This window comes from Eleutherodactylus coqui, chromosome 4, assembly GCF_035609145.1.
Source record: "Eleutherodactylus coqui strain aEleCoq1 chromosome 4, aEleCoq1.hap1, whole genome shotgun sequence".
Taxonomy (NCBI): domain Eukaryota; kingdom Metazoa; phylum Chordata; class Amphibia; order Anura; family Eleutherodactylidae; genus Eleutherodactylus; species Eleutherodactylus coqui.
In genome coordinates, this window is record NC_089840.1 from 257,682,853 (window position 1) to 257,694,900 (window position 12,048).

Here is a 12,048-nt window from a genome sequence, read left to right on the forward strand (position 1 = left end):
TGTCAATGCGGATTTCACTTCTTCAAATGAGGGGGTGAAATCTGCCTTAAAATCCGCACCAAAATCCATGTCAATATCTGCATATTATATACAGTACATACTTCGATGCAGATCTTGTTACGGAAGCGCATCAAAATCCACTATATGTGACTATAGCCCTAAAGGGGGCACTGTGTAGGCAAATATGTGACTGGTTCTTCCATCATGACAACGCACAACGCTGAGTGTTTGGCAATTTTTGACGAAAAATGACATGACCCCCTGGCCTCACCCTACGTACTCACCAAAACTTCCTCTGCGCGACTATTTTTTTAGTGCTTTGAGCAGTGAAAAAGGAAATAAAATGTCTCAGCTGCACGCGGTTCGTATGAATCGCCCGTCACAAAGTAGGCGAAAGACTGAACAACTTGTTAAAGAAAAATCATTGGAACGGAACGCAACCTGCTCAACAACGTCGGCTGCCGTACCGCCTCGGAAGGGCTCTGCAGACATTCACCTAACAGAAGCCTGGACTAGTAACACCCTGCACCCCAGAGGAAGATTCCTGCTTCTTTTGAATACCCGCTTGTATGTATAATATCCCGATAGACTGTATAGTCTTATCCAAAGGCCAGTATCACATGAGCACATCCCGGGGTGCATAGATGCTCCCATTATATGCCCAAGTATCCTGGCCCAACCGCAGGTCTACTGACCCAACCTCAAAGCTCATAAACTCATTATATGTGTACATTAAAGTCTAACTGTACTTTCCAAAAACTTTTGACTTGTGATAGGGACTTGACAAAAGTTTTTGCTCGCTGGGCTCCAGGTGCTGTGGCCCCACCAGTCGGTAGAATGGAGCAGCTGAAGTGCTTATCTGTCTTCTATCATACTTTACTACCTGGAAATGAGCCCCGTAGACCTTTTATTGTGCCCGTCTCGACTTAGCGAGCAGTGACACATCTCAGCGCTTCGGTTGCTTTGTTCTAGTGGTCAGTGGGAGTCTCAGCACCCAGAACCCCTGCGAATCAAAACTTTTTGGTCCCTATGACCCCTCAAAAGTTTTTGGAAAGTGTAGTTAGACTTTAAATATGTAGAGAAGTAAAAAAAAGTTGAAGGAGTTGGATGACTTACGGTTACACAAAGTTTCTGTTAAATGAATGATAATTAGAGATGAGCGAGTAGTGCCTTAGCCAAGTATCTCCCCGCTCGTCTCTAAAGATTCGGGGGCCGGCGCGGGTGACAGGTGAGTTGCGAGGGGGGGGGGGAGATCTCCCCTCCGTTCCTCCCCGCTCTCCCCCGCCGCTCCCCGCCGGCCCCCGAATCTTTAGAGATGATCGGGGAGATACTCGGCTAAGGCACTACTCGCTTGAGTATACTCGCTCATCTCTAATGATAATCAAATTTTATTAAACTTTGTAATGTGGTTCCACTTTGGATTTTGTGTCTAGCTCTATATCTTCTTCTGGAACATCAGAAGTGTTTGTTCACAGGTTGCTATGGATACGTCCTATAGGCATTCTAGGTCAGGCTTGCTTAGTAAAAACAACCAGGGATGTCTTTTTTTCTCTTTAGCTCTTGGAAAGAGCTTGTTGATCAATAGCAGGCTTTAGGTGGGGCGGGGGGGGGGGGGGGGGGCACAGCATGGAAGTACATAGCAGGGAATTGTGGGAAATGTAGTTTCAAGCTGCATGTCAGTAGGGATGTGGTGGCCATCTTGGAAAATAGTGATGTGGGGAAACATAAGAAACGGAGAACAGGATAACAAGGTAATGGCTACGAGAATCATAGCCATAACCAGCTGTGCATAAACATGGCGCTAACACCTTACATATCTGGAATTTTAGAAAATTTGCTCCACAACCGGAACGCCCCTTTAAGTATTAGGATTCATGCACACTTCTGTGTTATTACGTACAACCTCTGAGGATACAAAGACACCTAGAGACGTCTTGGTGCCCTATGTGCCTTTGTATGCCTCTGATTTCTGTAGATGCTATCGGAGTGAGATATTTCCCCCTAGAGGCAGTTAGTATATGGTCCTCATCACTGTATATACATATAGAAGACCATGGTCACACAGGCTGGTTACGGGGACTAATGTAATCAATTGTCGCAGCGATGCAGTATATTTGCTGGTAAATAATAGGAACTCATTAAATAATCAGTCTGGGGGTCAACAGACGGTAGAACTGGAGGGGCACTATTTCTCCTTGTGGAGACCGCCAAGATGATATAGGGAGACTTATAGGCCATGCAATGCTCCCTGGGAAATAAAGTAACACTGGTGGATTTATTTCCTCTTGCAAAGCCTCTCCCTGACACTAGGGGGCAGTAGCTGTCTTTTGGCTTATGTTCATCTAAAAGTACAAATTGCTGTTAGACGAAAATCATCTCCTGCTGCTGTACATAGCACTTAATTAGTACAACCCCTATTATCCCACCTTCACGTAAGCCTCCCACTTCTTCGATGGCCTTATAGACGAGTCACTGCGGGAGAATGTAAAAAAAAAGATAGGTCTCTTAGTTGTTCTTTTTTGTCCAGTTTTTTAAATTGTCTACTAACTTATCAAGGAGATGGTTAACAAGAACTTATCATCTCATAACCAGGCATCAAGTTGGCTCAACCTTACCGGCACGGTGTTGATGGCCTTGTGGGGCGTCACCCAGCTTTACCAGGAGCAGATATGATGCATTAGAGAACAAGGACTGGGGCTTACTAGTGATTTATTTTCTAGGTCAAGGTCCTTTTAAATAATACGATCTGGGTCCTTCTATTCTTCATGGATGGGCCCCGCTGTGTAATAGATAGGATTCGGCTACAGATCAGTATCTATGATGATTGTCACATGCATTATGGTATTAAATGACCCCCGTTCACACAGCGGCAGATTCGGAAACCTCCGCACAAGACTAATGGTTGTTGTATCTGAGGATTAAAGGTCATGTACATCTGTTCACGCAGACTAAAATGCGATTCCTGGGATGACATTATAGGGCTGAGGCCTGCAGCAGTGAAGGGGTTAAAGGCCTCATTTGGCGCTATGCTCTAAAGATGCCATGTGCGTATATCTACTTATGTATACATTGAGGGTGACATATCAGTACTAGTAATTGCATGACTTGTTGGACCCCATCCATAGGCCTTTTTACGGCAGTCATGAAGGGCCTTATTCTACATTTTACCATGGATTCTGCATCATATAAGCATCCAATTCATTTTAATGCAAAACTGCGTCATAATCTTTACGCCACAGATATGTTGAGTACCTTAAATTTAACTGCGTTGTATGCAGGGTAACTCCCTCCCCCTCCATTTTTTTTCTGTTGCCATAGAAGTCTATGGGAGCTTTCTGGGTAATATGGCGAAAGATAGGTCAAGACCTATCTTATCAAGCCCCATAGAAAAAAGACGTCCGAGAACCATAGAGCTTGTCTGAATTGTAAGTTTGTCTGAATGAAGCAATTGAAATCCAATGCATCACACGGTCGCGTTATAAGTGCGACTTTTTAACACGCGCCAATACAGTCATCTGAACAAAGACCTCTAATGCATGGATTTCTGCAGAGGATTGCAATCTGGATGGGATTTTTCCAACATGGATGACTACTATGTGAACATACCTGAAAGTGGACGCCCCTCTGATCACCGATACACAACTGGGACGGGAAAGACCCAATATTGTTGGAATCGAAGTAAATAATAACAGTCATGTCTAGCATCCCCCATTGAAGTCAATGAGGGTGCAAAAAAAAAAAGGAGCTCACATGGATGTCAGCGGAGTACGCTTTTTTTTCTGCGCACCCATTGTCGTGTAACCTTTAGTGGGTGTTTTCTGTGCGTTGTGGCAAACATGACATGAATGGGCCATCCTTCCATTTTTATTTTTGCGCGCAAGAGAAATGGATGATACACGGATAACACACGGACGTACAAAACAGACACAGACAAACGGCCATTAAGACTGGTCCGAAATCAGACATGTTTGTGTGAATGAGGACTAACAGAGAAGGCGCCTACAATTAATTACCTTCACACAGGCGACCAAATATCACACTTGTCAACGTGCGTCTTTACCCGCGGATGCAAGACGTTTTTCGCTACTTCGGTGAAGGACGGCAGAGTGTTTTCCATTGTTTTCAATAGGGAGAACTTGCATCGCACTCGTGTGCACCTAGCACGCGGTGCAATGCTGTCGCCAGCCTATTGAAGATAATGGGCGACGCAAGAGCGCGCCCAAAAATAGGACGGGCCGCGATTTGTTCCCCAATGCGGGAAAATAATCGCTCATGTGTATGACCCTATTTTAAAGGAATGGGTTCATATTCTTGCGATTTTCTCGGGCATGTATCAACAGCCTAAAACAGACACCCCTTCTAGAATGGTTTCGCACACTGCATTTTCTGGAAAAACGTCAGCTTTTGATGCAAGTTTTTGGCAGCAAAGCCAGAAGTGGATCCAGCAAGAAGAAGTAGACGTCCTTCCTTTATATTTTCCATTCCTCTCGAACCCACTTCTGCTTTGGTTCTAAAAACTGCATTAAAAACTGCCTTGATTTCCCAAAACCCCCACTTACCAGAATATCCAGACCAGAACTGAATGGCCTGAAATGGATCAGGGAGGTTTATGTTAGCAAACACGACGCTGCTGGTAGACGAGACCTTGCCGGGCGGATGACATTAATTGTCCCCAACTTTATGGAATGTCCTATCCGTTACACAACAGCAAGTCTTCTTTTTGGGGGGTGTCTTACCTGCTCAAGATTTTGGCAATTTTTTAACCTCATTAACATACCCGTTAAGCACACAGTCTGAGGTAAGACAAATATAAAACACAAGTTTATTTACTCTTTAGTATATGTAAGTAAAATAGTTAATTAACATATAGGCATTGAGATCACATGGGTAACAAAGTTAAGCATCAATACGTCACCGGATATTGTAGCATCACTCCGCAATCGGGGGATCTCCAGGTACGATTGTCAAGAGGATCCGGGAGTACGCCGGTACGTCTAACGGCCACAAGATGAGTCCCGACTCTTCCCTGAAGATCACTGCTATTTATGCCGTTCTTACACTACGTGGCATATCTGCTTCTGCGCAGTTATGGGTATATACGTCATTCTAATATGGCTATTCAGGTTCTAGACATGCGTAGTAGATGATTGGCAACACAATATATTGAATATTTTGTCCATGAAGTTATCACATCTGTGTTATATTATGAGTCATTCTTGCTGTCTTACCATATATGTCGATAATATTCTGCATTGAGCAGAATATTCAGACAGGTCATTAGTTCATTGAAGTTCTGGTTAACTCATACGGCAACTAGTTATTTGATTACACAATCATCCAGTTCAATCGTATCCCATACGTGTCACAATCGGTCCTTAATCATTCACTATTTGCCGTATGATACCATTAAAACTTTTGGTTTTCTACAGAATACCTTATATGCCATGAAACAATTCCATAGCGATAAAAGTATTACAACTATGGCCAATACCAAAACAGGATGTATTAGCCAATTAAGAGTGGTTTGTGCAGATGATGAATAACCCATAAAGATGTCATACCAATGGTGTGACGTGGCATCAGCAATAGCCGATCCCATCTTTACAATTTTGCCAGCTATTACAGTAGTACTTACAATATGCGTTGCCAAAGATCTATTAAGCAATTTAATATGTTGCTGTACTTCTTCTGTGTCTTCTAACAACTTTTTGAATTTGGTCAAATTTAGATCCCAATTTGACACATTTAAAGGCAGTGGTTGCCAATTGACAGCCACTGTCTTGTCTTGTTCGGGTAATAACACAAAGGTCTCATTTTCCCAAACAAGTGCAGATACGTTTCGCAAGCATCCTGAAAATGGGACAACCATCCCAGGTACAACAGGATGATTACTTGCCAAACATACCTCCTGTGGGGCTATTTCAACCATCATCTTAAAAGTGAGTGGCAGCACAGTCCATTCACATACATTGATCGTATTTTGTAATAAGCATGGTTCATAAACAGCCGATTGGACCTTGCATATGGTCCCTTCTAATGTATCATCACACAATGATAAATCATGAGTTCTATTTTGGTCATCAATGTAAATCCCGTTAAATCTAGGTACCCAGAAATGCATATCTTCTGGAACACCTATAAGTAAGGGGAGAACTACAAACTTACACATCACATTCTTTTTAGTAACATTGTATATGAATATGGTCCCTTTACATAATATATCATTGCAAACCATTTTCTGCGCCTCCAACTGTATCCAATCAGTCTCAGTTATAGTCTGATTGAACACGGTCCTCCACACTTGCTCATTGCCAGTCATGAGCATAGTTTGAAGTGTGTTCTTTTGTTGTTGCTGATAAATGGTCTGCAAGGTACATATTGACCAATTAACATAGTTAGATATGTTAGAATTTATTTCATATGAAAACCTATTAGATGCATCTTGCAAATCAAGCATTATTGTGTCCACATCCGTTTGCATACTAAAGGGCTGCCATATAGTGGGCATCCAGTTAGCCTGCAAAGTGAGCACATCTTTAATACCACTTCCCGCGTTATGCATTCGATTAGCTAAAGTCTCTATATCAAAACCATTAATAGTCCCAGAAAGCGCTCCGTAGCCTCCGAGTAAGGTATCATACCAAGCTCGACGGGAACGCTTGGTAGGACAAGTCCTTGAGGGTGGAAACTGCACGGAGGCTTGTATAACAGTCTTTTGAGCATCTCGTCCCACCATGCGACAGGTGGATGGAACCCTTTTTATATGTCCAGGATCTATTTTAGAAGCATTAATGTTCACGAATACCAGGAACTGGCCCCACATGGCCCGATTCTCGATCTCCGTTGCATTCCCACACGTAATTACTTCTGTCTCATTTAAGGGAAATGAAAACTGCACTCCCGTATTTGTACAATTCTGAACATATTGTATCACCAGGGAGTAATTGAGATATGGCAACTCTTTTGGTCTCTGACAGCAGGACACTTTCACAAGTGACGTAATGTTTATTTGTCCCGTTGCCTTATGCAGTGCATATGAAGGACGGTAGGTCGAACTTATATGCGATAATGGATTTCCACTCCAGATAGTCCCATCAAAGGTAATATTCACGATATAACATTTCTGGTTGGCTTCACAAGTGAAGTTGTCTTGCTTCCTGGTTCGGGTTGAATTCCTCCAGCCCCACGAATAATCATTCCTTCCGGTGTCATTGACGCGGATCCCTGGCGTCCACGCATCACCTACTGCGAACACCGAACACATGACGCCAAGGATTCCAAAAATGATTATGTGATTCTAGAGAAGGCAAGGAAACAAGCATTATTCCCGCAAATAGCACTTTTCTTGTGGGACATATTCCCATTTCTCTACTCCGGGTCGCATAATAAGCAAAGTTCGATCTTTCCCCACAGCAATAACCTCTGCCGGGGAGGGCGGTCCTTGGTGATTCTGAACCCATATTTTGGCCCCTACATTAGTAACATTAGTTGAGCCAAAACCTTTATCTCCTCTTACAGTAAGTTCAGTGGGGGCCACCCCTTCTTCCACTTGTGTCAGATACACTGGTATTAATAGCAGCTGTGCCATGCGCTCCTTTTTCCCTATTATCAGAGGATCTGTTCCTAAATTTATCATGATTACTTTAATTTCCCCCTGATAATCTGCATCTATGACTCCGCCTAGGACTACTGCACTTCTCAGAGCAAAACTCGATCTAGTGGCTATCTGCCCGAAGTGATTCTCCGGGATCTTGCATCCTATCCCTGTGGGAATAGTACTCACCTTTCCCGGGGCTATCACCACCGTATCAAGAGCGTATAGATCCAACCCTGCAGCGGCAGGAGTGGCTCTATAAGGTGCCTGCGCATCTGGATTAATTTTCCAGTATAAGATTGTCTCTACCTTAGCTACATCTATACTGAGATTGGGTGTTAGCATGCGCATTAAGGGTGTCATAGAATCAGTGATGGGCCTGTTGTTGATAATCTGTAAAGCAGCAGTCAGATTATCTCTCCATTGACCATATTTGTCGGTCTCAGTGAGCTTCTTCAGGGTAGATTTTAATAACCCATTCATTCGTTCCACCAGGCCCGCGGCCTGTGGATAGTAGGGCATATGATATACCCATTCTATGTTGTTTTTACTGGCATACTCTTTTACCTGATTTCCGGTAAAATGTGAACCATTGTCTGTCTGGATCTGCAGGGGAGTCCCATAATACTGGGTAATAACTTCCAGAGTACGTAAAGTACTCCATTGTGTTGCTGTTTTACATGGGAATCCCACCATCAGACCTGAGAATGTATCTACTGCTGTACAAATATACTTACATCCTCTGCTCTCAGGGAGGGGCCCTACAAAATCCATCTGCCAAATCTGCGCTGGCAACTGGCCTCTCCCTATGTGTCCCATTACTGTATGAGGCACTTCTCGTTTTTGCACATGTTGACATACTGGACATTGCGCGATTACTTGTTTGATCATGTCCACCGTCAATGGGATACCTCTTTCTTGTGCCCACCTGTAAGTGGCCTTCTCTCCCAAGTGTCCACTTTTTTGGTGAGCCCAAACAGCTGTACCTTGAAGCCATGCTTCCTTTTCCTTGTCAGGTTCTTGTATGGCAACAGAAATCGATGCTGCCGCATCTGCTTGAGAATTAAATAAACGTTCCAATGAGTCAAGAGGGACATGAGCATCAACATGAAACACTGTACTTTTGGTACTCCTAATGAATTCCTCTATGTCTTGCCAAAGCTCTTTCCCCCACAATTCCTTACCATGAATGTTCCAGTCGTTCTTCTTCCATCCCATGATCCAAGTGGCCAAACCATTGGCAACTGACCATGAGTCCGTATACAAATGACATTCTTGCCCTTGTTCCTGCTTCAGAGCTAAGAATACTGCACAAAGTTCTGCATATTGACTACTCTTACCTTCTCCTTCCATGACCAACGTCTTGTCTAATTTTGGATTAAAGGCTACACTTTTCCATCTACGTCTTCCACTGATATACTTGGCCGAACCATCCGTGAACCAAGCATGCTCTTTTTGGGAGTCTGTCAACTCAGAGTAAGGTATTCCCCACTTTACTGGGGATTCCTCCATTTGCGCTACTGGTGTAACCTGACCATCTGGAGGGATATCAGCTATCTTTTCATGCAGGGCAGCTATCCCCCCTTCACCTTTTTTCGCTCTTTCCGAGATGTACCATTTCCACTTAATGATACTCTGCTCCTGGGCATGTCCTATCCGATTGGACTTTGGATTAGATAATACCCAACTCATGATGGGTATTTGCGGCCTTAGAAGGACTATGTGTCCTGTCGTCAATTGTTCAGTATCCACCAGGGCCCAATAACATGCCAACAGCTGTTGCTCCAGTGGAGTGTATTTTTCTCCTGCATCTGGTAATTTCCGATTCCAGAAGCCTAGTGGCACTCTTTTGCCCCCTTGCTTCTGCCACAATGACCAGTTTGCATACATATGCTGAACTGATACATGAAGTTCTATCTCACCATCTTGTAAAGGCCATAAATCTACAGCCTGTTGTATGGCTTCTTTTACTGCCTCAAATGCAACCTGTTGCTCTTCTCCCCACGTGAACTCGTACTTATAGTTTCCCTGATCGTCATACCTGGGCAACCTTTGCCCATCATGACCTACGATAGGCTGGGTATCGGGTCCATATTCAGTAGTTTCCTTCCTTCTGCTAATGGGCTGGGCACGTTTTAAAGCAGGTGGATCAATTATTGGATTGGGTGGGTCTTCCCAATCCCCCTTATGCCAGTCCTCCTCCCCCGAAGAAGATGAGGAATCCCATAAGTCTCCATCCCACTTATCTGGGTCCCAGTTCACAGAAGCAGAAGCTATAGCTTTCGATACCTTTCGCTTATCAACTTTACCTTTACGCCCCTTATATTTATTCTGAGCAACTTTTACAACAGCCTTTTCTGCAATATTCTGGTAATGTTCTATTTTTTCCTTTATCAGCCTTTGGTTACATTCCAACACCACTCTCTTTCCTTCAGATTCTGCTAACTTTTGTTCCGTCTGATTAAGTTTTCTTATTAGTTGGGACTTCTTCTTATGGATATTCCTATAGGCTGAGGCCAATACCCAATTTCTCCTACCCAACTGAACTGCGTCACCTGCCTTGGCAGGGGTCTCCTCGAGTACCTTAACGACATCGAGGGGCTCTGAATCTTTTAGCTTACTATCCCATGATTCTGCAAGCCCACTATGCATCAACTCCTGAGCTAATATATCATAGGGACCCTCGGACCAGCCGGGGATGTCTATTTTCTGAACGATTTTAGTTTTATCTTTCTTGGTTCTTTTTCTAAACATATTGTTGTCTTATTGGCAAAATGCCAATTGGTGAAACTTTTTGCGCAGAGTTCCCCCTTACAGAACTCACAAAATTTTGGCAACTTGCCAATTGGTGAAACTTTGCACAGAGGTCCCCTTTACTGCGAGAAACCACCCTGCAAATTGGCACCAATTTCCCAAGTCCTGTCTCAAAGTTACAGAACTCCGAAAGTTTTGGCAACGTGCCAATTTGGTGAAACTCTGCACAGAGTTCCCCTTTACAAAATTTTGGCAACGTGCCAATCTGGTGAAACTTTGCACAGAGGTCCCCTTTACGGCGAGGCACCACCCTGCAAACTGGCACCGATTTCCCGAGTCCTGCCTCAAAGTTACAGAACTCTGAAAATTCTGGCAACGTGCCAATTGGTGAAATTTTGCACAGAGTTCCCCTTTACAAAATTTTGGCAACGTGCCAATCTGGTGAAACTTTGCACAGAGGTCCCCTTTACGGCGAGGCACCACCCTGCAAACTGGCACCGATTTCCCGAGTCCTGCCTCAAAGTTACAGAACTCTGAAAATTTTGGCAACGTGCCAATTGGTGAAATTTTGCACAGCGGTCCCCTTTACTGCTAGACACCACCGTGCAAACTGGCACCAATCTCCCAAGTCCTGCTTCAAAGTTACAGAACTTATAATATTTTGGCAGTATGCCAATGGGTTCAACAAGGACTACTTACTGCAACTATCAATTTGTATTTACTATTATTACTCTATCACCTATCAAAGCAAAGTTATAACCATTTGAACCCCTTGGCAATGGGCCAAAAATCTAATATGGCGACAGCAACCCCCCCGTGCACTGAGAAGCACTGTCACAATACCAAATTATACAGTAATATAACCTTACCAAAGACAACAATATCCTGCCAGACTACGCCAATTTATGTCTTACCTGCTCAAGATTTTGGCAATTTTTTAACCTCATTAACATACCCGTTAAGCACACAGTCTGAGGTAAGACAAATATAAAACACAAGTTTATTTACTCTTTAGTATATGTAAGTAAAATAGTTAATTAACATATAGGCATTGAGATCACATGGGTAACAAAGTTAAGCATCAATACGTCACCGGATATTGTAGCATCACTCCGCAATCGGGGGATCTCCAGGTACGATTGTCAAGAGGATCCGGGAGTACGCCGGTACGTCTAACGGCCACAAGATGAGTCCCGACTCTTCCCTGAAGATCACTGCTATTTATGCCGTTCTTACACTACGTGGCATATCTGCTTCTGCGCAGTTATGGGTATATACGTCATTCTAATATGGCTATTCAGGTTCTAGACATGCGTAGTAGATGATTGGCAACACAATATATTGAATATTTTGTCCATGAAGTTATCACATCTGTGTTATATTATGAGTCATTCTTGCTGTCTTACCATATATGTCGATAATATTCTGCATTGAGCAGAATATTCAGACAGGTCATTAGTTCATTGAAGTTCTGGTTAACTCATACGGCAACTAGTTATTTGATTACACAATCATCCAGTTCAATCGTATCCCATACGTGTCACAGGGGGGGGGGGGGGGGGATCCTCCCAAGAAATGAAGGGTGCCTGCTTAAACTAAGGAGGGACAGCGAGTCCTGATAGGGGTGAAATTTTTTGTAATTCTTCCCCCGGGAAGGCATTAGTCTATCAATCTAATAAATTGGAAAGCTATTAGCAGGT

General features: G+C 43.5%; 1 protein-coding gene across 1 annotated transcript; it reads right to left on the minus strand.

The window, feature by feature from the left end:
* Positions 1-7,321: 7,321 nt before the first annotated feature.
* Positions 7,322-11,480, minus strand: LOC136626264 (uncharacterized). The gene is made up of 2 exons (XM_066601160.1): positions 11,442-11,480; positions 7,322-8,646 (listed from the first exon to the last, which is right to left on the minus strand). Exon 2 carries the CDS (start codon positions 8,483-8,485, stop codon positions 7,322-7,324), a length of 1,164 nt encoding a protein of 387 aa, XP_066457257.1. The 5' UTR covers positions 8,486-8,646; positions 11,442-11,480.
* Positions 11,481-12,048: the final 568 nt, after the last annotated feature.

Coding starts and splice junctions, on each gene's coding strand:
- LOC136626264 (XM_066601160.1), bottom strand. CDS start 8,485: ATGATCAAACAAGTAATCGCGCAATGTCCAGTATGTCAACATGTGCAA.